This window comes from Scheffersomyces amazonensis, assembly GCF_036850825.1.
Source record: "Scheffersomyces amazonensis strain UFMG-HMD-26.3 chromosome Unknown RJT21scaffold_1, whole genome shotgun sequence".
NCBI lineage: Eukaryota > Fungi > Ascomycota > Pichiomycetes > Serinales > Debaryomycetaceae > Scheffersomyces > Scheffersomyces amazonensis.
The window spans coordinates 142167-169278 of record NW_027042741.1 but is presented as its reverse complement, the minus strand read 5'-3'; the positions used below and the strand labels follow the sequence as shown (position 1 = coordinate 169278).

At 33.1% G+C, this 27112-nt stretch overlaps 11 protein-coding genes across 11 annotated transcripts; 7 read left to right on the top strand and 4 right to left on the bottom strand. All coding sequences in view use genetic code 12, as the record gives it.

The window, feature by feature from the left end:
• Positions 1-279: 279 nt before the first annotated feature.
• Positions 280-1390, bottom strand: RJT21DRAFT_6033 (thiosulfate sulfurtransferase). Its single transcript, XM_064885164.1, has one exon. The coding sequence runs from the start codon at positions 1288-1290 to the stop codon at positions 325-327; it is 966 nt and encodes a 321-aa protein (XP_064740453.1). The 5' UTR covers positions 1291-1390; the 3' UTR covers positions 280-324.
• Positions 1391-3895, bottom strand: PUS7 (pseudouridine synthase). The gene has a single exon (XM_064885163.1). The coding sequence runs from the start codon at positions 3543-3545 to the stop codon at positions 1491-1493; it is 2055 nt and encodes a 684-aa protein (XP_064740452.1). The 5' UTR covers positions 3546-3895; the 3' UTR covers positions 1391-1490.
• Positions 3896-4017: 122 nt separating this feature from the next.
• On the top strand, positions 4018-5348 carry RJT21DRAFT_132007 (uncharacterized protein; the record flags this gene model as incomplete). Its single annotated transcript, XM_064883096.1, has 1 exon — positions 4018-5348. The coding sequence occupies exon 1, from the start codon at positions 4170-4172 to the stop codon at positions 5346-5348; it is 1179 nt and encodes a 392-aa protein (XP_064740451.1). The 5' UTR covers positions 4018-4169.
• Positions 5349-5568: 220 nt separating this feature from the next.
• Positions 5569-7762, top strand: KIP2 (Kip2p). The gene has a single exon (XM_064880458.1). It carries the CDS (start codon positions 5665-5667, stop codon positions 7690-7692), a length of 2028 nt encoding a protein of 675 aa, XP_064740450.1. The 5' UTR covers positions 5569-5664; the 3' UTR covers positions 7693-7762.
• A 447-nt stretch (positions 7763-8209) lies between these two features.
• RJT21DRAFT_116683 (uncharacterized protein) lies at positions 8210-10040 on the top strand. The gene has a single exon (XM_064880457.1). It carries the CDS (start codon positions 8260-8262, stop codon positions 10018-10020), a length of 1761 nt encoding a protein of 586 aa, XP_064740449.1. The 5' UTR covers positions 8210-8259; the 3' UTR covers positions 10021-10040.
• A 90-nt stretch (positions 10041-10130) lies between these two features.
• SLR1 (Slr1p) lies at positions 10131-11506 on the bottom strand. The gene is made up of 2 exons (XM_064880456.1): positions 11381-11506; positions 10131-10824 (listed from the first exon to the last, which is right to left on the bottom strand). The coding sequence occupies exons 1-2, from the start codon at positions 11455-11457 to the stop codon at positions 10188-10190; spliced, it is 714 nt and encodes a 237-aa protein (XP_064740448.1). The 5' UTR covers positions 11458-11506; the 3' UTR covers positions 10131-10187.
• A 1521-nt stretch (positions 11507-13027) lies between these two features.
• RJT21DRAFT_5961 (6-phosphogluconolactonase) lies at positions 13028-14359 on the top strand. Its single transcript, XM_064885161.1, has one exon. The coding sequence runs from the start codon at positions 13160-13162 to the stop codon at positions 13943-13945; it is 786 nt and encodes a 261-aa protein (XP_064740447.1). The 5' UTR covers positions 13028-13159; the 3' UTR covers positions 13946-14359.
• Positions 14360-14772: 413 nt separating this feature from the next.
• RJT21DRAFT_136772 (uncharacterized protein) lies at positions 14773-17192 on the bottom strand (the record flags this gene model as incomplete). The annotated part of the gene is made up of 1 exon (XM_064883275.1): positions 14773-17192. The coding sequence occupies exon 1, from the start codon at positions 17071-17073 to the stop codon at positions 14773-14775; it is 2301 nt and encodes a 766-aa protein (XP_064740446.1). The 5' UTR covers positions 17074-17192.
• A 328-nt stretch (positions 17193-17520) lies between these two features.
• RJT21DRAFT_110871 (uncharacterized protein) lies at positions 17521-20268 on the top strand (the record flags this gene model as incomplete). The annotated part of the gene is made up of 1 exon (XM_064879936.1): positions 17521-20268. One exon carries the CDS (start codon positions 17521-17523, stop codon positions 20266-20268), a length of 2748 nt encoding a protein of 915 aa, XP_064740445.1.
• A 1201-nt stretch (positions 20269-21469) lies between these two features.
• SPT23 (Spt23p) lies at positions 21470-25159 on the top strand (the record flags this gene model as incomplete). Its single annotated transcript, XM_064885233.1, has 2 exons — positions 21470-21944; positions 22071-25159. 2 exons carry the CDS (start codon positions 21470-21472, stop codon positions 25157-25159), a joined length of 3564 nt encoding a protein of 1187 aa, XP_064740444.1.
• Positions 25160-26216: 1057 nt separating this feature from the next.
• HEM4 (uroporphyrinogen-III synthase) lies at positions 26217-27011 on the top strand (the record flags this gene model as incomplete). Its single annotated transcript, XM_064884351.1, has 1 exon — positions 26217-27011. The coding sequence occupies one exon, from the start codon at positions 26217-26219 to the stop codon at positions 27009-27011; it is 795 nt and encodes a 264-aa protein (XP_064740443.1).
• Between the last annotated feature and the right edge of the window lie 101 nt (positions 27012-27112).

Here is a 27112-nt window from a genome sequence, read left to right as displayed (position 1 = left end):
CAATAAATAACCTTGAGGCGTTATCACTTTATTCTTCTGGAAATGAGTAAGTGGTGCGAGGCGCTCTGATTTTGAGCCGGGAAATAACGAACTGTTAGAGGTATCCTCGGAAATTTATTAATTCCTCCAATTATAAACTGTTCAGTAATTTCTAGGCGTGTTGTTGACTGTGGTTAACTTATTTACACGTTTTAATTTGATAAATTAAATACACGAATACTTTTGTAACTCTTCTTGGCAATCAATTTTGCTTAAGAAAAGTGGCAAGTACAAAGATATACAGCTCGTATTATTTATCTAATAAATGTAACTAGAAATTAATATCTAAAAATCTTTATGAATTAACTCCTTTGGAGCCCTGCTTGCCCATTCAGTCCAACTACCATCGTAAACCCGAATAGGAACATCCAATCCAATAACATTTTGAATAGCAACTTTTAAAATAACAGCAGTGACACCAGAACCACACATTACAATGATTCCTTTCTTACCATCCAAAAAGTTTGTATTAGAAAGATCTAAACCAAAATCTTCATTGAAGATTTTTAATAATTCGAATTGCACGTTGTAAGTTTTATTGGTAGCATTGATAACCTTACTGAAAGGAAGGGATAATGCCGAAGGAATATGACCGGAGCTTAATCCGGGTCTTGGCTCTGGAGCCTTTCCGGTGAATCTATCATTAGGACGAGCATCGAATGTATAGTAATCTTTACTCAATTGATCATTCTTGACCAATTCTAATAACTCCTCGTACTCAATAACTTGATCTCTATAGTTTTGATTGAATTCCGCTTCGGTGATTGGAGCGTAAGTTCCTGTTGTATCACTTGTTGATTTTAAAGGAGTAGCAAAACTGCTCACCGGAGTTTGTTGAACAGGATATCTAAACTGTTGATAGTATTGATAATTATCTAATAAATAAACTTTTGGATGTCCGAACAATGAAAAAGTCCATGCTGCTCTAGGACTCGAGAATATTCCAGATTTATCATATACTACTAATTTGTCATTTTTCTCTATCCCCAAATCTTGAACAGCTTTATTGAAAATACTGTAAGTAGGTAACATATGGGGATATGGAGAGTTTGGTAAACTTATAGCATCAAGATCAAAAAATGCTGCATTCTTAAGTCTAGCTTCTTTCAAGAATTCTTGTTTGGCATTCTTCGGATTATTAGGCATATACCATGTTGCATCAATTGGCACCACTCTTTCCTTCGGAGTAGAAGATGACAAAAGTGCTCGATATGCTGATGGTGACAATCTATGTAATGATGTCTTTGTCATGTTGATTTGGTTTGTTGTTTTCTATTGACCGGAGTTGATAACACTACTCACTAATAATTTTATCAGATTTCCCCGTTTCTGATTTCGATTGCGCAACTGAAAAACTAGGCCGAAATAGGAAATGGGGTTCGTTCTACACATGGACCACTCAGATGTAATTAAATTTTTATATATATACAAGAAGAAAAAGTCTAATGAGTCTAAGATTGACTTGGTTTGAACATGGTTTCACTGAATCTGGCAGTATCTGCCTTCATAAATTCTCTCAATGCCATAGTGGCATAAGAGCTGACCCCTAATTGCATTTTCAATACTACAGCAGATTTTGTAGGTCCACTACCTTCTTCTTCGATTGGGGTAATTATTTTCAGTGGATTTTCTTCTCCATCTTTCTTAAGCTTTAAGATTTCTAAATCCGTTCTTACTATTGGTTTGGTTTCATCAGCATATTTGACAATTTCATAACTCAATTCTTGAGGTTTGGACATAAGATTTCTATAGGTACCAGTTAATGAGAATTCTTTAATTCTTCTAGCCATTTTAAAGGGGTCAAGTCCATCTTGAGCCATAGTATCTACATATACTTGTTTCAATTGCTCATTTGTTGGATATACAATCTTAAATCCTGGTGTTGGTAATACAACATCATAAATTGTATACTTGCCACTCTTTATATCATCTTCAGTTAATGCTTTTACTTTGACTTCATTACTAGTAGCAACATCCTCTTCAAATTCGTCATCACTACTTTCAGCTTTAGTTTGCGGTAATTCATTATCTATGACAAGATCACCTTCCTGAACTTCTAAACCAAACAATTCAATTCTCTTAGAAGCTACTTTATTCCAAACGTATGATTGATAAGCATGCCCATAAATCATTCTTAAATTCTTAGGTATAGCCATTATACTTTTAAAGTATGAATGCTTGCTGTAACTCTCATTTTCATCTAAAGTCTCTTTTTCAAGGACTTTCAAAATAGAAGATTCAGCAGTAAAATAATGGGGTAATTTCTTTAGAGTTAATGATGGATTCGAAGTTTCTGCCCATATTCTTCTTGCCTCGATAGATGCTGGAGCAACGAGTTCTTGTTCGGATAAAATTAATTCAGCAGCTGCTTTCCAATCTTCTTTCATGACATGAATACCAAGAACATGAGTTGAAATGGAGAACGAACCAAATCTTTGCATACCGAAATAATTAATAAACCCTTTATCTCTGAGAGAAGAGAAACTAGTAGATATAATATCAATAATATTTTCGCCTTCATTAATTGGATTAATGTCTCTTATAGTAATTATGAATTCATTACCTTTTAAATCTCCTAATCTCAATGGAGAATCTTCATATGAAAAGCTTCCTAAAGTTGTACCATTTAAAGCTTTATTTAATGAATTAACCCTAACAACTTTACCTCTATGAATGCTAAATCTCTGACAAGTAACACCTCTTCTATCTTTGGTTCCAGCATACGAAATAGCTTTATGAGGAAATCTAAGAAATTTAGAAATAGAAGAAGCAACATCCATAGTTTCTCTATTTTCCTTATATACAGTGAAATGCAAGTAAGGTTTAAATGCTCCCAATCCATAATTCACTACTCCATTTTCGTCGACATGATGCATACTTTCTTGAGGATGCTGTCTTCCGGTACCTCTACTGGTGTTATTGGCGATTGCAATCTTAAAAGTGTTCTCTGGAGAGGTCACAGTTTCCAATTTATTTTGAAATGCAGCTCTGAGCAATTGATGTAATTTTCCTCTAACTTGTTTGTCATCAAATGTAGTCTTAGTCTCCATGTTATTCCCTGTAGTGAACAATTCCTCTATTTGTTTTAATTCTTCATCAGAAATATAAGTTAACAATTCTTGACGATGATCATCTGAGAGCTCATACTTTGGTTTTGATTCCTCTTGAATCTTTCTTTCGGTCAATATTGTTTCCACCTGTTCAGGAGTTTTACCTTCGAGTTCTTTCCTTTCTTCTTCTCTCTTTTCAAGTCTTCTTTCCTTTTTAGTTTTACCTACATCAATACCTTCATCTAATAAATGAACAACATTACCATTTGGATCGATTTCATTCACCTGAAAATCAGCGTAAAGCAGCTTGAGTATACCTGTGAATCCATTTCCTTGCTTATTTATAAATTCCGTAATACCAACCTGATGCTCTTGAATACCAGACTTTGGTTGAACTCTTGGTTTCTTAGCCAAAGAAGTTCCCTCATCTCCTAATGATCTCTTTATTTGTTCCATTATTAATACTTTTGTAGGATTGAAAAATGTACTAAATTTAGTTTGGATCAAACCTTTAAGCCTAATGGATAGTTATTGGTAGACTTTTTTAGACATTAATAATAACACTCAGTTATTTTACTTTGAATAGCACTATCCATCGACTGAATTTTTCATCCAAATATTTTTTTTTTGATGTCGCATCTCTTACGCATAGCTGATCTTACTTACGACAATCACTTCTAAATATCATAATCCTTACATATAAATATTAACTAAGATGTTTCGATATATTGTATACTAATTTAAAGGTAGACATGGTGGATCATATATATATAAACTTATCCGTTTCATTATTTTACTAATAGATTCTCCGCTATAAAAACCCCTAAGAAACTTCTAAGAAGAAAAGTGAGATTTTTGGGCGCAAATCTTTTAACCTCCACAAATTCTAATTTTTTTTACTCTTTTCTTATTATATAGGTAGAACCAATTCAATTACAAGCCAATTACAAGATCTTACATATTGATTAAACTTAAATTGCTAACAAGTAGAATATATCATATTTGCTATAATCATCTTCCCTATCCTTCTATTATATCAAATCTAATTTTGGTAGCGTCAATTCAATACTGAGTTCACATATGGCTGAAACGAAAAGTGAAAGCAAGACAGAGCCACTGCTAAATCATCATCCAGATTCTATTGTCCCATCTTTTACTCAATTTTATAATAATGACAGGCCTATTACTGAGATTATTGATAGCTATGAAGATAGCGCTGGAACCAAATCAGAAAGATTGGGATTACGAAGATTTGCTAAGGCTTGTACTATTAGATTTGGAGGAATTGTTTCAAGTTTAACTCCTAACGATGAAAGAAGTTCAGACACTCTTAAAGGTTCAGTCTATGGGAAGTCAAATTTGTTGGGACTCGATTATAAGAAGATTCAACAGATTGAAAAGAACCATAATGAAGAAAAACTTCGCTTCATATCTCTGAAGAATAATAGTATTTATACAATTGATAATGATAACATTAGTAACTCGACTGTTGTGAATCGAGGGCAAAGAACATTAAGAGATAAGAAGTTATCATTGGAAAATATCAATAAGGATAGGAGATCAGCCATCGACAATAAAGTGCTTAATACTAAGAAGAGCTTTGACAACTTAAAAAGCAGAGTCATATTAATAAAGCATTTACCCAGTGATGCTAGTTTGAGTTCAATTCTTGGTCAAGTATGTGGAGGTCCCTTAGAACGCTTTGTTTTCAAAACTCTGAATGATAAAGATAATAATTATATTGAATTACATTTTGTGTTTGTTGATCATGCAATGAATTTTTATCAATATAGTAAATGTGGACTCTTTCTTGTCAACAATGTTCATCCAATCACTGAATTTGCAAATAGATTCAATAGTGACGAACTTGAAGTATTTCATCCTATAATCTCCAAATCACTTTTATATCATATCACTCATGATGGATCAAGAAGAATTTTGATATTTGCTAAAACCATTTATAGAAAAGGTTGGGAGTTTTTAAATGATTACAGATTTCCTGAACCATACTCTCATTTCTCATTTGGATTAGATATGGAAAATATCAAAAGAGATTTCTCTGTATTTGGAGAGATCAATGAAGTTGGAGCTGTTGTTTCAAGGAAATTATGTTTTAGTTTACATTTTACTGATATAAGATCAGCAATTAATGCTAAGAGAGAATGTGAAATTGAAGGTACTGAGTTCAATAAAAAATATCAAGAATGGACTATATTGTATGGAAAAGATATTACTGATAGACCATGCTACAAACTCTAGCCAATTACCTATTCACTTATTACTCATTCTTATCTTCCATCTCTTATAATTGCACTTAAATATTTAATCAATTTTGTTTATCTCTAATTTACTGCAAAATCGCAAATTTTGTATTTTCCTCTCTACATTTTTTTTTTGTAAGTTTACCCAATTGGGACAGAGTGTAAACACTCACATACCAAGTGCCAAATAATCAAATTGACCATTCGTCTATTTCACCAATTGACAATTGAGTCGTTGATATACATTAACAAAGTCTTGATAATATCACTAAGAGAAAGTATAAGAAAGTAAGTAACAACATAGCACAAAAGAAATGACTTTGCAAAAGACTCCGTTGAGATCAAGAGCATCATTCACGGGACCATTATCAACACCTGCATCTCAAGGTACTACTACTAGATCAAGTTATACAGATCTTCGTCCTCCTTCAAGAACATTCAGAACTGCATCACCTAGAATAATGGCATCATCCTCTGGTAGTGTAAATCAACAGCCACGTTCAAGACCGGGATCTTCTTTAGGTACTTTTAGTAGTAGACCATCAACTCCATCATTTGTAAGAACTCAAGAACCTTATACTGGAAGTATTATTGTATCAATTAGACCAAATCCTCATACTTCAAATACTTCACAGCCATCACCATGGGAAATAGATAATTCTTCAAATACAATAACAAATACTAATGATTTAAGTAGTTTTAGTTTTGATAATGTATTTGCTCCTGATATTCGATTAACAAATAAAGAAGTTTATTATAAAAGTTGTTCACATATAGTAAATAACTTTATGAATAATGGTTATAATGGTACTGTATTTGCATATGGTATGACAGGTTCAGGAAAAACATTTTCTATGAAAGGTGATGAATCAGATCCAGGTTTTGTAGAATTAGCTATTGGTGAAATCTTTAATAAAATTGAAAACGATAACCTTCATACCGAATATGAAGTTTCCATGAATTATTTGGAAATTTATAATGAGAAGATCATCGATTTACTTGAAGCTTCAACAGTTCAGGATTTAAAAATAAGAGATGATCCAGTTCATGGAACTAGAATAGTGGGTATTTCAAGTCCAATAATAAAATCAAAGGATCAAATATTAGAATTAATTCGAAAAGGAGACAACAATAGGAAAACTAGTGCAACTGACTTTAATGCTAGATCATCAAGATCTCATTCTATTCTTCAAATTCGATTGACAACTATAGATTTAATTGATAAAACAGAGCAACATGCAACTTTATCAATGTGTGATTTAGCAGGATCAGAAAGAGCTACATCAAACTTAGAAAGAAGAAAAGAAGGTGCATTTATTAATAAATCATTATTAGCCTTATCAACGGTTATAAGTAAATTATCACAAATGTCTAATGGGAATGGAGCTAATGAACATATACCTTATCGAGATTCAAAATTAACTAGATTATTACAACCAGCTTTATCAGGATCTTCATTAATCCTGATATTATGTACAATTCATTTGGGCTCAGTTAGTTCAAATCAACAATTTACTGCTGAAACTTATAATACTTTAAGATTTGCTGCTCGAGCAAAAGATATCCTAATATCGGTTGAAAGGAATACAACATCTAGATTGAGTGATGGAGATTCGTTAAGATTAATTGAAGAATTAAAGAGAACTATTGAGAATCAAAAGAATGAAATAAATATTCTAAAGCTTAATGCTAATAATGTCCCTGATTTCCCTATGACTGATAATAGTCGAATAGCACAATATGAGGCAGAGATTGGAATATTAAATGAGAAGCTTGAACATTTTACTAGGCTCACAGATCTACAAAAGACAGAAACTGTAATATTAAAGAATGATACAATCAATGATATACTAGGCTCAGGAACTAATGGACTGCTGATGTCTATGGCTAATTTTGAAGAATATTGCAAACGAGTAAATTACGAAATTGAAGAGTATAAGGGATATATAGAGCATTTGGAAATGCAATTGAAGGCTTCATATCAAGTGAATGGTATCGGAAGACAAGAGAGATCAAGTAAGGAGATGTCAGAAAAACACTTTGAAGCTGTATTACGAGATCAAGAGGAAGAGATCTTACAATTGAAGGAAATGTTAAAGGACAAAGATCATATTATTAAGGGATTAACTAAAACTACTAAATTACGTCGGTTAGCAGATTCCAATGTTGCTAATATTACTGATGGAACTAGTGGACCCAAACCAATAGTACGAGTGGCTGTATCACCCACACGATCAAATAAAGAGAATGAACAATATTTGCGAGAATTTAATATAAGTCCTAAGAAACCGAAAGCCAGTATAGATATTCCTGAGAGTCAAGGAATTAAGTTTGTTATATAGATTAGGATATTATAGAATGTAAATGAGTAGTATATATAATTAACTTTATTTATGTGTATGTGTATATAATATGATTAACTATTTGAATATACTATATATTCAGTAACAAAATAACTAAATGTACTTCTAACTAAACTGTAGTTGGATATTCTACAGTTTATTCAACTACTGTTCATTCTAATGATTTCCATTAATTTACTCACAGGTTGCAAAATGTCGTAATTTCATTTTGTGACACATGTACTGATAACGAAAAATTACTAAGACAGCCGTCCGATTAGTCAAAGTTTATGTCGTACCATAATACATAGCTTCGTATAATATCCTATAGAATACTATAGACCACTATAGAACACTATAGAAGTTTAATAGATATAGTGAATATAAATAATGAAACGAATATTTGGTAGAAAACATAGAGCTCAATCTACTAGTAGTTCCGAGGGGTATATACCATCTCCGACTAGCGGAATAAGAAGATCAAGTTTACCATCATATTCATCGGAATTACTTCATTCTAATAATAATTCAGGTAGAAATGATTCAAATCCTCGGACTTCGGGATTTATGGCTAATTCCAATTCCAATTCCAACTCCAATTCTAGTTCTAGTTCAAGTAGTGAAAATGCCATTATAGATGAAGAATTATCTTTATCACCTCATGCATCTATTGCCCTTTCAGAAGCAGATACTCTATATTATGATAAACGGAATAGATTAGAATTACAAGAAACTTTCAATGAGAATTTCACCTTGTATCTTCCATTTATTATTCGTCAGATGAGAGTAGAATCTCAACGATTGAATGCTATGATGGAGCAAGGATTTGGAACTGGAACTGGAACTGAAAATGGGTCAAGTTCTTCGGTAAACACAGATGATCCTCTTCATTCTGAAGATTCTACATCCAATTCAGCTCAGCAAAGATATACCGCTAATCCAATATTTGATTTAGATGATTTGGATGATGATTTACCCACCATAATAGATGAATCCATTACTTTAGATCCTCAAGTGGCTACTAATTTAATTCTTAATAAATCAACTTCTAAATTTAATTTAAAACGTGAAGCAATTATTGTTACAGAATTTATGAAAAATAATGCATATGTATTCCCCAATTCAGAATCATATGAATTATTTAAACAATTACGAAATAATGTTAAAAAGGATCGAAAGAATCTGGTAATAGTATATGATAAAGGTGGAGATATACGAAGATTATCTAATGTTAAACGAGATGATTTCAATGAACAAAATCAATCTGATTTTATAATTGATGATAGATCTCATATAATCCCATTAAGTTATAAACTTAAAGGATTAGGTTTACCATTATTTAAAATATATGTACCATATATGTCAAGTTTTAGAAAGAATGCACCATTTATGATCTTTAAAAAGTATAGAGAAATCCCATTAAAGCCAGTAAAACAAGATTATGAAAATAATGGTAGAAGTAAATATTCAAAAGAGATAGAAAAGGAAACTAATGAAGCAGATAATTATGAATCTTATAATTTTTGTATAATTCATTCTAAATACTTTCAGAAAGTTAGAAGATTTATTTTTAGCTTTAAGTATATTGAACGTGATGGAACAGTAGATCAATTTAAGATTATAATGTTTTTAAATAATTCCAAACCATATGCTGATTTTAATTATAAGAATACAAGATTTAGAGTCATTGGACCAGCTGTACCCAGTGGATATATAGCAAATTATAATCCTCATTTACGATTATTAGTTATTGATGATGATAAACCTTCATTATGTGATGATCTAGTTAATAAAAAGCCAGGGTTTGAAATCCTGAAGATTATTAAAAGAAGAAATTCTGATTCTTCAACTTCTGAAGATTCAGAAAATTCGGTTAGTCCTTCAGATACTGTAGTAATTGGTTCAACTACTTATGTTAATCCATATCCTAATCCTCAACTGACTTTAATGAAAGATTCTCCATTTTTAAATACAGGAACTACGCCAAAGCAATCATATGTTAGTGATAAATTACCACCTTTTGGAGCATTTAAAGATTCAATACTTTATCTCCGTGAACCTAGTAATATCTTACCCAAAAAATATTCAGAAGCCGGAAGAATTGAAGTTTATCAAGATAATCTGATATTATCTGAAAGTCTTGCTAGTACATTTTCATATGATATTGATACTTTGGTTTTAACCTGTATATTCTCTACTTTAAGAGAAGTATCAATTAGAAATTCCAATAAAGCTACCAGTAATAATATTGGTGTAGTAGGTAGATTTGGTGCATTCCCTATACAAGGTCCTAATATATCGGCCTTTGGGTTAGCAAGCGGTTTATAGATTACATACACTACCAATTAATTGCTACTAGTTAGACTGATATATTATTAATACATATACTATAATACTAGGTACTTCTTTTTTCTTTGCTTTGCTTTGCTATATTTTATTTTGCTTTGCTTTGCTTTGCTTTGCTTTGCTTTTCATTACATTTTGTTTTACCTGATTTAGAAACGTTCAGGAGATCTGGATCTATCTCTTCTACTTGGAGATCTAGAAGGAGATCTAGAGTATGGTTTTCTATCACCATCACGACCTTCATCACCACCACTACGGCCTTCACGATCATCACGATATCCTCCTCTGTCACCTCCGTATCCACCACGGCTACCTCTGTAGTCTCCATATCCTCCACGACCTCCTCTGTCTCCGTATCCTCCACGACCTCCTCTGTAATCTCCATAGCCTCCACGACCACCTCTATCTCCACCGTAACCTCCACGGCCTCCTCTGTAGTCACCATAACCTCCACGACCACCTCTTGGAGCATATCCATATCCACCATATCCACCTCTGGAACCATAACCACGATCGTAGCCACCATGACTACCATAACCACGGTCATATCCACCACGATCATATCCACCACGGCCACCTCTGAACCCACCTCTGGATCTAACACTATATGGATCTGATCTGGCAATTTGAACAACTAAACCATCTTTTAAAGAGTATGGTAATGTTTTACCATCTAAATCTAAAGCCTTTTCCATACTTTCGTAATCTTTATATTCGACGAATGCGTATTTTTCACCATCATCAGTTCTTGGAGGTGGAATATCCAATCTGACTAATTCACCGTATCTATTAATAAAATGTTAGTGATAATGTTTATTATATATGGAACATGATAACTTTGATATTTTTCATGTTTATTTCTGATTCGTTGTGAGAGTTAGGAATGAAAAGTTAAGGATGGAATGGGGAAACAGGTCATGAGGTGGGGAATGATAAGGAAGATGAAGGACAGCAAAGGGAAATGAGGGGAATGCAAATGAAGTTGCTAGGGATAGCATAGGCAAATGCTAGGAACAGGAAAGGAAGGAAGTAAGGAAGGATTCTATGGAAAGGAAAGGAAAGGAAGCAATGAAGCAAGGAAGCAAGGAATGAAGGAAAGGAAAAGGAGGAATGGATGACAGCTGGTAGTGAGCATAACATTTGAATGTTAGTATACCTAGAAGAAAAGAGAAGCAGAGATACAACCAAGAAATGCAACGACGAAAAACACCAAAAAAATCAACTCATAGAGAGAATTAGTACTTGTAGTTTGATTGACTGGTGGTGGTGAACCGAGTCGTTGAGTCACTAATTCTCTTTATGCACACATTATTATGTTCATGTGTTAAAAATTTATACATACTGTTCGAAATCAGGAGCCAAGTCGGCTGCCTTTGTTTCCTTGTTGAAACCTGTGACGTATAAGGTATTCTTAGGCATTGTTACGGACTTTAATAGAGTAATTATAGGTTAAGGTTAAATATTGTATAGTTAACTTTAGTTGTTGAAAAACTAGCGGGTTGGGTTGGGCACGACCCGAGATCTATAAGTAGTATAACTATTGTTATGATATACATGGTATAGTAGTGTGATAAAGTTATAGATATTCATAGTATTATATTGTGGTATATTACAATAATCATAGTATTATAGTTAATACTATATATACTATATAATAGTTTAGAATATCTATAGTAAACTGTATGTCTACTATTATAAGGTCGTGTACAAAGGCTACCAAAAAGTTAAAGTATTAGTGCTTTTACTTATTCATACCTCGGACCGGAATTGCTCACACAACCGGTTTTCTTGTATCATTAACCGGAAATTTTGGAAATTCAATTCTGATTAAAATATATCCACCATTTTTATTTTCATAACAATTAGCAAATATATTCATATTAATTAAATCACAGTTCATCGTTATTCAATCTAATAGCTACATACCGCTTCTGTATGGAGGCAGGATCTGTTGGATCAAATTGACCAAAATTAGTAAGCAAAAGAAATGTGATTTACTCCTGTTAAAGAAACAAAAAATTAGTATAATGAACTTCACAGCAAAACAATTAACCAATGAAATGTAGACGGTTTAGGCGATAGGTCTGTCTTGGAACCTGACCTGATACCTGTACATGGACACATTTGAAATGTGTCAATTGTCCGCCTTTAACTGTTTGTATTTATTTTAATGAATAATTTTTCCATTATTTTCCAGCTTAGGATTTACAAAAATAATTCTTCTAAACAAAATAATTTATACGTTACCTCCTTCTCTTAATCTTCTTTAGAGGATATTACGAGAACTTGGAAATTGTTTTCATATCTGAGTTGACTTTTAGAATTGTGTTAAATGAATTCAATAAAAAATAACAGAGATTCTGTGGACTTCTTTTGATATCTTGGATATTTTTTAAGCACTCCTAAAAATGACATTAATGTGGGATAGAACACATAAAGAATTATACACATTCTATGAACGCCTCTCATCCAAAATGACATGTTCTAATTGTGTTTAAGCGAGATAAGAAATTTACCAGCTGTCATTACATTTGACATATAATTTTAATGGTTCATAACTAGTACATCATTTGAAGGAACTAGGAATGTGTGAGGTACTTCTGCTTCTCCTTCACCTTCACCTAGTGCTGGCGTCATTAAACTTAATGGCTCACAAGCTCATGGGATCGTTAATTTTTATAGTTTGATTATTAATTATGCATTTAAGGTGGGAATGTGTCTAGCTAGTTATGTCGATTTTTGTTCAACTTCAACAGTTCTGTTTATTGATGACCTCTGATCAATCCTAATCATTATGCTTTGTTTATCAATATGTTGTTCTACTTTTTTGATCATTAATTATCTATAGATCAACTTAATTTTACTGTCAAATATCTATGTTTGTCCATCATAAAAATTTTCGAAAGGAGATCGATTATATTTTCCATAAATTAATTTTTTACGTTATTGACCGATTTTTATTTTTTTAAGGTTAAAAAGCCCCCAAATTCGATTCGCACCCAACCGAAAATCGACGTACAAATGACTTCCGGTTCATATGGATTTTAGTAGTAATAAGAACTGAAATCTTTAATAGAACTAAGTGGTTGAATTGTCTGTTTTATAATTGTAGACTTTAAAGATGCCAGCTCAAGTATATGCCTATGCTGAATCCAACGATGTGGCCAATTCTGTTGGGAACTATATAATTAAACACCAGAATGCTGCATTGCAATCGGGTGAAACATTTAAAATTGCTCTCTCTGGAGGTTCATTAGGTAAAGTTTTAAAAAAGGCCCTTGTTGATAATAAAGATATTGCTGCAGAAGTCAATTGGGATAAATGGGAAGTATATTTCAGTGATGAAAGATTAGTTCCTTTAGATCATGAAGATTCCAACTATGGATTATTTAATCTGTTAGTTTTGAAAAATTTACCAGCCCATATTGTGCTACCAAAAGTTTATACAATTGATGAATCCTTAGTCACTGGAAAGGATGGTCAAGTTCAAGATGTAGATATTGAAAAGGATTTGGAAATAGCTTCCAAATACGAATCCAATTTACCTAAGGGTGCCAAATTTGATGTTATTCTTTTGGGATGTGGACCTGATGGTCATACCTGTTCTTTATTCCCAGGTCATAAATTATTAAATGAAAGATCTAAATTAATTGCTTACATTAGTGATTCGCCTAAACCTCCACCTAGAAGAATCACTTTTACATTCCCAGTATTAGAGAATGCTACAACTATTGCCTTTGTTGCTGAAGGTGCAGGTAAAGCTCCTATTTTGAAAGAGATTTTTGAAGATAAACATACTAAATTACCTTCCAAATTGGTCAATGACTTAACTACAGGGGTTCAAGTATCATGGTTTGTTGATAATAGTGCCATTGAAGGTGTTGGTATTGTTCCATCTAAATATTAATTATAAGTAGTACATTTTATAGACATTATACATTTTTCTCATGCCGAGCACAACCTTGATATCAAGTAAGTTATCTCAGTAAATTAATATTTCTTCCTCCCTAGTTGTAAAAGTCTTCCCTTATATTTTCGTTTTCTTACGAATAAATATTTAGTCTACTGACATTTCATAGTGCCAAAGCAAAATAATTCGTGAACATGTAAGAAAAACAACGCTTATATAATTCTTTCTATTTCGTTTTATCTTTGATTCTAATTTCACGACCAATCCATAAATATAAGCGGTGGTGTGCAAGTAGCTTTTCTTCCTTTCAGCTAATATTTTGTCGTATGGAGAAGCAAATAATAGTCGTTCCTAGCTTTAAATTAATTTCACACTAGCGACTTCATAGAAATGTTTTTTTGTAGGCTACGAAATATTTCTACTTTACTCTACGATAAATTCTAGTAGATCTAACGATATTTCATTGGGAAAATGCCAATATATTATTATTATGGGCTACGAAATTACAATATACCAAGGAGCGAAAACAGTATGTTTAAAGGAGCGACGGAATTACCTCTAGTATCCGATAGACACCACCACCACTTCGATGAAATAAGTATGTAATATTTATCTTCTACCCTCCCCCAGGTTACTCTTCAACATATCACCCTAGCTCATCGATGTTTTGTTCTTTTGCTACCTCGAGGAGGAGAAGCGATTTGCCCTCGTGTGTTAATTTCATCAGTTGTTAGTGTTGTTCCCGTTGATGGTTCTTGATCTGATCTACTCTCGATTTCTCTTCTACTTGGCAGAACGATAGCTGATACATCGTTTGTATTCATTTACCAGCTACCACCTTCCACCGGTGATAGTTCAGATGGATCAATTATTTGTGATTCCTTTTTCTGAGAATCTTGATGTATTTTCCAACGATTCTTCAACTCATTCAACGCATCACCTAATCGTGCCTTGTCCTTAAGTATAGCAGCTTTTAATTCATTATCTCCATCCATTTGATGTAATGTGTCATAGCTATTCATTTTACTTTGCCCGAAATCGAAAAACTTCACAGCTTTGTTACCTTCTGCATCATATGTGAACATAATGTTATCGGCATGAATATCTCCATGAGCCGTGCCAGACTTATGGAAGACATCCATCCCCTTTTTGGCAAGTTTTATGAACTCTTCGAGTTCCTCTTCACTTTTTATACTAAAGAGGCAGTCTTCAATAAACGATTCAAGTAAATAAAAGCCTTCATGACCTGGTAGTTGTAAATATCCATATGAATATAGTTCAGGGATGAACTTCATAGCAGCCTTCTTCTCATTGCGTCTCCCTTTAGGAAACGAATAGTTGAAATCATTTTTGTGGGCCGTTCGAGTTTTTATACCTTGTTCAAAATTTTCTATGTTAGGCAAATTCCCATTTATCATCCTGAAAACTTGAAGTTCAGTAAGGAACATACCTAAACTGAAGCTATATGTTTTCTCAAAAGTATCGCGTGGTACTGATCCACGGATTTTGAAAGTTTGTATGGGATCATATAACTTGAGAAAGTATGTTTCATTCTTAAATTTAACCCTTCGAACTTGCGATAGGTATTCTAAGTTGTCATGGTCCGACTCGTTCCTTTTTATTCCTAGCTTGTCGACTTGGAATTTATCCAGTTTTCCGATTTGTGAAAACTGGACTTCATTTTGTTGGATTAGACCAAACAAAGTCCGACTGATCTTCACACCTTTTTCGGTTAAATATAATTTCTGCTTGATATTATATGTGGTACTTTGAAAACAACTGTTCCAGTCATTTCGAACCTCTTCATACCACATCTCCTTCAATGAAGAAACAACTTCAGATTCTACCAACAATTTATTTGAAAAATCTATACCAATATTCAACACAGCCTCGTCTAGCTTGGATAAATAATTCGTCAACAAACAGCATAATAAAAAGCCTAAATTATGATTCCCATGATGATCGAAAACCTGCGTATCACAGTCTATTGTGGACTTTACATATTTATCTCCTTCCAAGTTTTGCTTTGTAAGCTCTGGATGCGTCACCGAAATCACAACTAAGTACTCACAATCAATAATAAATGCAATCGCAGAATTATTATCCACCATTTGATGAATTGACTGATTAAATAAATTTATAAACGACTCTGTGGATTCAATATTTTCAAGTGACTCCTTTATGCCGTTCTTTTTTATTTCGATCGGTATGGTGTAGCTCTTGTCCTTGAAAAGGAAAGTAAGTGAAAAATCTGGTCTCAATTTGTTGGTGCCTGGAGTCTGCCTCTTGAGTTTTAACTGTAAATCTTCAAATCTTAGCTTTAGAAAATCTATGGTTGGTTGTAGATACATTGATTCTAATAGAGCAGATACAGAGGCTTCCTGCAACTCTAGATCATCGACAGACATAACGGGACGCCTTATGACACCCTTGATCAAAGTATCATTTGTTACTTCTAGAGCTTGTGCGGCTTCCATATCTAGTTCTGTGGGGCTTGGCATGGATTTGGGCTCAGCAACAGAGTAATCTTGAATTGACTGGCCCGAAACTATATATTTTCCAAAACTTGTAATTGTACCTGAAGACTTCATTCCACCTAAATTCTTTTTCAAGCCTGGGAAAGTGATGGTGAATAAATAGGAAATGTTAACCAAGTTGGGTATGACTATTCTCAACGGATCGGTAATATCCCGGTCTGCCAACCAATGGTTAACGAATCCATCCATCAGCCGTGCAACAATGGCAAAGTGCTTCAAGTACTCCTCTGCATTATCAGTGAAACTTCTTTGTAGAATTAGCTCAGGACTCTTCGTTTTGATAAGGATAGCAAAATTAGACGCCAAATACTCAAGACAAAGTTTGCTTATGTAGTGAGGGTCTTCATGATCCAAAGGCTTTAGGAGACTTCTGCCAGAATCTCTAAAATATTGTATGCTACGTTCTGCATTTTCATCATCTAAGTAATCTACAGCACCAGAATTGATGCCTTCATGGACAAATTCACAACTTAAACTAACTATCTTCTTTAGCTCTGACTCCTGCAGAATGAGTTGTAAAGGTATATTTGGGGTGGTGGACTTGTATCCCGGGAGTACTGGTTTGTGGAAGAACCGGTTGGAAGACATGATACGTCATATGCGTACCACGATTGTTTTTCGGATTCCTGATAATTTAATATTTCATCCAAGTTTTAAATTAATGTCTGATATTCGCACAAACACAACTAAGCTACCGAACATTTATAAATCTATATATAATTTTTATTTACTGCAGGGTTCACCTTAAGAGATCTTTGATAAGAATATATATTTATATTAAACATGGGTATGTATAATGCATATAGCATTCAATTGAGTAGATAATCGTATATTGAACTTATTTGAATATTTTGCAGACTCATTTCAAATTAATACTTGTAAGTCAAATTTTAATAATCAGATTATAAATTTTTCAATACTTCTATACGACATGCAGCATTTGTAATATTCAGTTAAATGGTAAATATAAAAACAAATGTGTTTCCCAAATGTGTCCATGCCATTAGTACTCTCTGAGTCTATTTGAGTATCAAGATGACAATGAAAGTATTTACATATATTTGGTTCTTCTTATTGGCCTTTTCCTTTGCAATTCCTACAACACCTCCAACATTGCCTCCAACAGGACCTCCAACATTGCCTCCAACAGGACCTCCAACATTGCCTCCAACAGTACCTCCCACAACTTCGTCTTCTTCCCAAGCTGAGCCGTCGTCTTATATATCTAATAGTTACTCTCCACCATCTTCTTTATCATCTTCAGAATTTTCATCAACCTTAAGTTCGTCAGAATTTTATTCATCAACCTTAAGTTCGTCAGTATTTTATTCATCAACCTTAAGTTCGTCAGTATTTTATTCATCAAATTTTAGTTCTTCCACATTTCATTCATCCACTTATGGATCATCGTCACTCACTACATCTGGAGTTTCTTCTCTGTCCCCTACATCAACTTCTGTTACATCTTCAACCATTTCTACAACTTCAACCACGCCTACAACTTCAACCTTTACATCCAGTTCTATAGTTTGTGAACCAACTGATTCTGTTTACTATGTTGCATCATCTGTATCTTTTTATTTGTTTAATACTTTGGAATCACGTTTTGCGTTCGGGGGAGGCGAATTCCAGGATGCTGGTTATGTTTTGTTTAATATTGATTTATTGACAGGGACTTTGTCATATATTCCAGGACCAAGCATTCCAATGAGTGAAGTTTATGGTGATATCGAATTTTTCAATGAAGATGCACTGCTTAATTCCGGTTTTGGTGTTGAAGAAGTCGGTTCAAATAAATTATTATCTTATTTGGGACAAACCCTGTTCTATGAATGTGGAGAGCTTATTACCACGGAAGACACTGGGGGTTGTGACACAACGACTCTTCAGTTGATTGATTCTGATTATCTGTACGTTTATGATGGTCCAAATTTCTGTTCATCATCTTCCTTTTCCTCATCGTCATTTTCCTCAGAGACGTCTTCCAGCTCATACCCTATTTCATCTTCAAGTTATGAACCTTTCAGTTCAGTATATACCTATTCTTCTAGTGACCAGTTCAAGTCGATATACTTGTCTGGTTCCTCCAGTTCTTTGGCAAGTTCTTCTAGAACTAGCTATACTATATCGACTTCCAGCAATTACTTGAGTAGTGAATCTTCACCTTCAGCTTCATCATATTCTACATTACCATCATCTTCAATATTTTCAACTGCATCTTCATCTGCTATTTTTTCATCCTCATCATTGACTTATTCGTCGTACAGTACTGTAAGCTTCACTTCAGAATCTCAGTACTCGAACTATATTTCATCCACAGTATCTGTTTCGCCATTTCATTATTATTCCAACTCCACCACTTCTTCAACTACCGAATCAACATCTTCAAGTACATTGTCGTCTATATTGGCTAGTTCATTAACTTCTACTGGTTCACTGTTGTTATCCTCTTTAACTAGTACTGGAACTGAATCTCTGAGTTATTTCAGAAACTCCGGTGAATCTTCACTTACTTCTTCAGAAGTATCATCCTCGGGTTATGTTACAGGATCAAGTATATTAAGCAGTAGCTCTACCTCTGCTTCATTTGCTCCAAGTATTATTACTTCATCCACGTCAGCGTCCGAATCTGAATCACCAATTCAATCTACCATAACTTTTCAAATAACCGCAGTTGCTAACCCTCCAAATACTTTCAGAGAATACCTTACTTTGATCAATCACCATATTGTATTAGAAGAAACTAATGGTCCATTATTCGAGTTTGTTCTTCCAGGAGGTTATATTACAATTGCTGGTTTATTCCTTGCTGGTAACCAAACTAATGGTCTCTATTTAAGTGATACTTCATTTGGTGGATGGCTGCTTGTAGGAGATCCTATCTTGTCACTAGAAGGATTCGGAACCGAATTCTACATATGTCCAAATGAAGCAGTACCTATTCAACTTAGTCTGATTGCTTCGGATTGTATTCTTGGTGTGTTACAAGTATTAGAAGCTGTGCCAGTGTCTGCATCAAGCACTACTGGTGGATATTTGACAACTTCTGCTTCTACTACTGGTGAAATAGTCAGTTCAACTAGTGAATTTACTGCTTCCACTGGTTCTGGTTCTACTATAACTACCACTTACATCTCCAACGAAGTAGTCACAATCACTCAATGTCCAACTACTGTCACCAATTGTTCATTGAATTCAATTAAGACAGTAACTATTCCTCATACTATCATTACTACCTATTGCCCAGAATCAGGCACTCAACTAACTTACACTTCGACCTATACTTCACCTGTGACAGAGGTTGAAGGCACGGTAACTAAAGAGGAAATACGTACTTTCACGACTACTTACTGCCCTGAATCCGCTCAACCTATAGTTTCTACAATTACAGGTTTAGAGATTCAAGTTACCGGAGGATCAACAATTACAGTGACACATGAGATCACTCAAACTATTGGAAGCATAATTCCTACATCTTATATCTCTTACGAAGAAGTAGAGGTAACAGTAGGAACTGGGGCTTCCAGCTCAGTAGCTACAGTTACTATTCCTAATGTCATTTCTACAATTTTTGTTGAAATATTCAGTACTACATCTTCTTCAACTGCAGAAATTTCATCACCTAATGTTATTTCTACAGTTGTTGTTGAAATAGTCAGTACTACATCTTCTTCAACTGCAGAAATTTCATCTGTTCCTACCGTTACATCTTTCAATTATGGTCAAAAACTCGTTATCTCGTTTAGTTCTTTAATAATTTGCTTCCTTATGGCAATTGTTTAGTTTCTTCTTATCATTTTATCTTTCTGTTTCTAAGTGCTCATAGTTTCGCAGTATTTAATACATATTTGTCTCATATAAATTGGTGCCTTAAAAACATTTCCGGTCAATGATAAAAAAATTAAAACCCGGTAGCGTGAGCAATTCCGGTCAGAGGTATTATGCAGTATTATACATAATAGTGTGTTTTTTTATATGTGGAGTGAATAATTAATTGCAAAAACCAATTGAGAGAAACTAGTTACTAGTAAAATTTCTCATCTAAGCAAATTATTAGATATGCGATGTAGAAATTAAAATAGATGGATTTATAAAGCTAAAGACAAATATGATACCTGATTTTTGATAAGTGGGAGAGTTAATGGATCGAGCACATTACCCTTATGCGCTAATCCGTCGACCGTACAAAAGAATCTGTCAGGTATTAAGTTTGTAAGTTAGCGATGATGATAGTCCATTCTTGGGTGAGGGAAAGTTATCACATATAATGGCTAATTGAGCAATGAAGATAGAGGTGGTCGTAGTAGTCCGTAGATTCAACTAGTGTGAGACAAAGGTTAATATATGACCCCACATGACACAAATCACATGCCACAGCCATTTTAACAGTACGTCACTCAAAGCAGCTAAAAAGTTCTCGATTGTTCCACGACCAACCCAACAAAATTATGCATAGAAGAAAAGGGGAAGCCCCTGCACACAGTGTCCGGGTCCCAGCCAACGGCTTACCCAACTGACTACAATTATACTGTTGAGTTACCTAACTATAATAGGAGTAAATGACAACTTGCGTCATGTATTGTGGCAATTCCACTTATTGATCCGGATATAACCATAATAAACATAGTAAACATAATATTGTAAACCCTGTTAATCTCCGATACAATTGGGTCGGGTCGTGTAGAACGGGACAAGAAAAAAATCTGAGAACCAACAAACTTTTCCCAATAGGTAAACCACCACACACGAAACGATAAGCGCCGTCAGCCAACAAGTGACAAATACCCAAGCGAATACGTAGACCCAGCCGAGCGCAGCGCATACCGAACAGTTCAACCAGTTCAGTGAAAGTCAGACAGTGAGTCAGTCAGTCAGTCAGTCAGTCAATCATATACTCTCTAGTGCGCTGGATATTGACGATTGCTTGAATAAACTTGATCAATACAACGCAATAGATAGATAGATCGACAGGCACAGAACAGATATGTCATCATCCACATTTCATAATGAGAGTTCCACTACAAATGGTACTACCAACTCCATATTCGATCATCATTATTTTGATCCATCTAATGGAGAGAGAGGTCTAAATGAAGATCCAGATATCCTTGATGAGTTCTTAGATCAGCGCGTTTATGATTCTATAGGAACTAATACTCCTATTTCAGGGAGTCAAATCAAATTAGAACGTCCAGATTTACTTGATAGTTTATTTCCATCTATGGATGCCACCGATATCAACACCAATACCAATAATAATAATAATAGTAATAATAATGAACTTGGATCATCGGATTTATCAAATAATACTTCAACTAATCATACTAATAATGCAAATAATGACTATTTATATTTGGATGTATTAAATTTCCCTAATAATAACAATACTACTAATAATAGTAGTATGTATACGAGTCCTCTGGATCATAAAGATATAAAGAATGATAGTCCTGATTCAAGTTATTCATCATCAAATCATAATAATATCAATAATATCAATAATCCCAATTCATTTATCAATCAACAACAACAATCACAACAACAACAATCCTATAATGGTAACCAGCATATCTCCCAATTATCAGACTATGATTATGCTCGTGATGAATTATCGAAATTAAAATTTGGAAACTATTCAATGAAATTTTGTCCAGATACAATCGATGTAAGAGATGCATCATATCTTGATTTTTCTTCAGAAGCCTTATCTAAATTATCTTATAATTTACAAGTATCAAATTTACCAAATTATTCAAGAGTAGAAACTCAAATTAAATTAAAATTATCATTAAGTCCTCCTCCACCTCAAGTTCTTTTACATATACCGCAAGATTTAATTTCTAAGAATAAATTTTGTTTAAATGAAGATATTAATAATTTAAGTCCTAAATTAAAAGAAAGTTTATTATTTTTAGATGCTTATGTTTTAACATCAGATTTATCAAAATCTTGTAATATATGTTCAAGATGTATAAAGAGAGAACAAAAGAGAGCATCAAGAAGAAAAGCAGGCTTTGAATTGAATGGGAATGAAACAACTTATAGTACTCCAACTCCAATCTCTTCTGGTTCAGTAGTTAAAAATAATCCAAATTCTTGGAATGATGATCAAATGATGAAAAAGGGAATAATATTTAATTGTAAAGAAATTGTATCATTTCCTCCTCCAACTGGTTTAAATAATGATTCAAGTAAATCATTAGAATTATCGGCTAGAATTATATGTTATTGTAGACATCATAAAGAATCAGAAGGATTTAAATTATTATTTGTTATTAGAAATAGTGAAGGAATTGTTGTAGGTAAACAATTATCATCACCAATTATGATTATGGATAGAAAGAAAAATACTGCATCCGTTAGAAATGATAATTCAGTACCGAATTCTGTAGCTGGATCTTCAACTAATTTACAATCATTAAATTCAAGTTTTGGTAATGAATCAAATAATCGTTCAGAATTTAAAAAGAAGAAATCAAATTCTGATAGTGATATGGATCTTGAAAATGATGGTGATGATAAGAGTCCATTACATCCATTATCTCCTAATTCAATTGATGAATCTGCCTCAGAAATTCAAACTAATACTGATACTGATGGTAGATCATTAAAACGAAAGAAATTATCAATTGATGATTCATTTAATAGTTCTACCAATCCAATGTTTAATGGAAGTACTCATGGTTATTCTCCATTAAGTAATAGTGATACAAATACTTCAACCACCAATCATAATATGCTTTCAAAACCTAATGGTATGTTACTTAATGCTCCACTTTTTAGTACGGGTGTATCACCTTTAAGTCATTCAAATTCTCAAAGTTTAAGAGGTGCATCTTCTGATATGTTAAATTATCCATTTATTCAAAGAATTATTCCAGCTCAAGGACCTATTAGAGGAGGTATAGAAGTAACTTTATTAGGTCGTAATTTCAGAACTGGTTTACAAGTTAAATTTGGAGCCAATCAAGCTTTGGCTACTCATTGTTGGTCAGATACAACCATTGTAACTTATTTACCAGCAGCTGCTCAACCAGGTCAAGTATTAGTAAGTTTTGAAAATCATGATACTGTAGCACTTAATAGTGCTCAACAACAGCAACAAATTTTTACTTATACTGATGATACAGATAGACAATTAATTGAATTGGCTTTACAAATTGTTGGATTAAAGATGAATGGTAAATTAGAAGATGCTAGGAATATTGCCAAAAGAATTGTAGGAAGTGATTCTACTGCCAATAAATCACCCGTAGCCAATGGTTCTACTAATTCTGGAAATTCTACTAATACTGTTAATAATACCAATGATTGGTTTGATAGTGCCCATAAAGCTGCACAAGAATTATCTAATCCTAATTTATCTACTGAAGTAATTTTAATTAATTTCCTTTCATTAGTAGATTTACCTAATTGTCCAATTATAATTCCAAATTGGCAATTATGTAATAAATTAGGTCAATCTTTATTACATTTGGCTACATTAAAGAATTATGGACAATTAATTAAATTTCTTATAACTCATGGTTGTAAAATTGATTTACAAGATAATCAAGGATTAACTCCATTATTTTTTGCATCATTATGTGGACATCGAGATTTAATTAATATATTCCTTGATTGTAAATCTAATTGGAATTTAAAATTACTGAATGATAAATATTTAAAAGATTATTGTGATTTAAATGTTTTGGATATTTTTAATTCTTTAGAAGAACAAGTTCATAGTGGTAATGAAGATTTTGAAGATGTATTAAAAAGTCTTGAAGATGAATCTAAAGATGATAAACTTAATAAATCTGTTAGTTTAGATTCATTAAATTCTATGTTTGCCATGAATTATGGTCGTCATATTTCTAAAATGGTTATGCAAGAAGGTTCACTTGAACAAGGTGGTTCAACTTCATCATTTAAAGCCTTTGAAAATTCAAATAGACGAGAAACATTAGATAATGTTAATACGGGAATTTCCGATACTAATTCTGAATTTGCTGATTCTGAATATGAATCAGATGATTATGAAGATTATAGTTATGAAGAAGATGATGATTATGATGAAGATGAAGAATATATGGATGATTATGAAGGTGATGAAGAAGAAGAAATTGAACCTGAAATTGAACCTGAATTAATTGAAAGTTCATCTACAGTTCCAACATCAACATCACCAGAAGAAGAAGAAGAGCCATTAAGTCAAGGATTATGGCAAAAGGTTAAGAATGTATTTAATAGTGAAGGAGAAGAAGATAATTTACCAGCGTATGATGATTTATTCCCATTTGGACCTTCAACTGGTGGAGCCAAACCTAAAACCGATATTGAATTAAGTTTAAATGATTCTGGTACATCACATAGTAATGTTGAACAATGTGAAGATGCAGGGGTTTCATCTGATTCATCCGAAGATATGGTTCTTTCATATATTAATCATCCTCGTAAGAATGTTGAAAATGATAAGATGTTAATATTCTTTTGGATACCTGCATTAATAGTTATTTGTAGTGTATTCTTTATGGTAAGTGTTATGGGTTATCGATTTGAATTTATTGAATCGATTAAATCTATTATTAGAAGTACCCTTGGAAATATTATGGTTGGTAATGAAAGAATTGGGAGAGTATTTAAAGCAGAAATAGGAAATGTGTTGGCCGAAAGACAAAGAGGCCGTAATTAATAGCAATGAGTTACGAATATGTTGTTAGTATTATATCTGTTAATTTATTAGAAATACATAACAATTGCAGCAATGCTGTAGTAAGTAAAGAACTGTAAATTCTTAAACTTTTAGACTCTCGGCTCTTAATCTCTCTTAGCAGTAGTGATTACGTCTTCAGACATTATATATAACTACAGTGTTTGATAGTGCTGTTATAGAAAGTTTACTGTAAGTTACAGAGGTTGTACGAAGGAATCTAACAGTAACAGCTAGTCGATCACTACTCAAAGAGTCTCCAGCTTAAGTGTGAATAGGACGCATTCATTTGTTCTACTTATTACTAATTATTACTTGTCGGTCTTAGTTACTATTCTAGTTGGTAGTGTAAATAGTTAAGTAAGTCATTAGCTGCAAAATACTTTATAATAATTGTAGGGTCTGTCGTGGATAAACCGTTACTTTCATGCAATACGGTTCATCTCCGACATTCCAATAATGTCGTATCTAGTTACTCTACTACTGATACTCTTTATTGTCACTTATCTTTATACTATTTATATTCCCTCATATCAATTATGTGTGTATCGTATCGATACACTACTCCGTGATTCCCGCTAACTATTTAAGTAAGGTGGATTCCTCCTCCTTTATGAAATAGTTAGGTTTTTATACTCTATCAAATATATACGCTATCAATTATACTATTAATTCACTATCTATCCTAAAGCTCTATACTATTTGGTCAAACCTACTACATTAACCAACCCCTTCCGTAGAGTAATTGTTAACTTACTCAACCTCTGTCTTCACTCTTGTTACAAAACCAAACCCCCATATTCTACAGTCACAGTAATAATACTAGTCTTCCCATTAGAGACATTATTACACCGAGTGCGACAGGTCTATGGCCTGCACACAGTGTTTGACCCACCGCAACTAGCCGTTGCCGATGATTTAGCCGATGGCATAGTTAAAGCACTAAATAATTACAATACAATACAATACAATACAATACAATACAATACAGCCATTTACTACTGAGTATGGTAATAGTGTAGGTAGTAGTTATATAGTGATGAGCAGCCAGGACGTATTGTTATTAAAGAACAGGAGTGTACCGGAAGACAAGTATCAGCGAAAGTTTGCTAGTAGTTCACAGTATAGACCTCAATTCATTCCATTATTAAGTCATGAATCATATAATAAACAAGCTACTATAGCATATCTTAATAGTGAGAATTTCGCTAATATTGGAGTATTTGTGATTACATCCCAACGAGGAGTTGAAATACTTGCTGAATGTTTACAAGAAATTACTGATGAAGAAATTCAACAGACTATATTTAATAAGATTGCATATACTGTAGGACCAGCAACTTATGAACAACTTAAAGATATTGGATTTAAAAATGTTAGAGGAGGTAATAATGCCGGAAATGGACAAATCTTATCGGAACTTATGATAGCTGAACTTGTAGATGATGAAGAATTACAAGATAGAAGAATAGTTACATTTTTTACCGGAGAAATTCATCGAGATATTATACCGAATAATTTAATTAGTGCTGGATTTGAAGTTGATAAAAAGATTATTTATAGTACTAAAGTAAGAGATGATGTATTAGATAATTTTACATCATTTGTAACTGATAATACCGAAAATGGTTGGGTAGTACTTTTCAGTCCTCAAGGTACTGAACATATAGTTAAGTATATTCAAACTAATAAAGTTAGATTTAAGATAGCTGTGATTGGTCCAACCACTGAAACATATTTAAATAATCATGGTATAATTCCTACAGTTGTATCACCTAAACCTGATGCTGAATCACTTTATAGTATAATTAGTAATTACGATAGATTTAATTAAAATTACAGTAATTACAATTACAGTAATTACAATTACAGTTAATTACAATATTCATAGACGTTATTAAACATTTAATTAATATAAATCAAACTTAAATAATA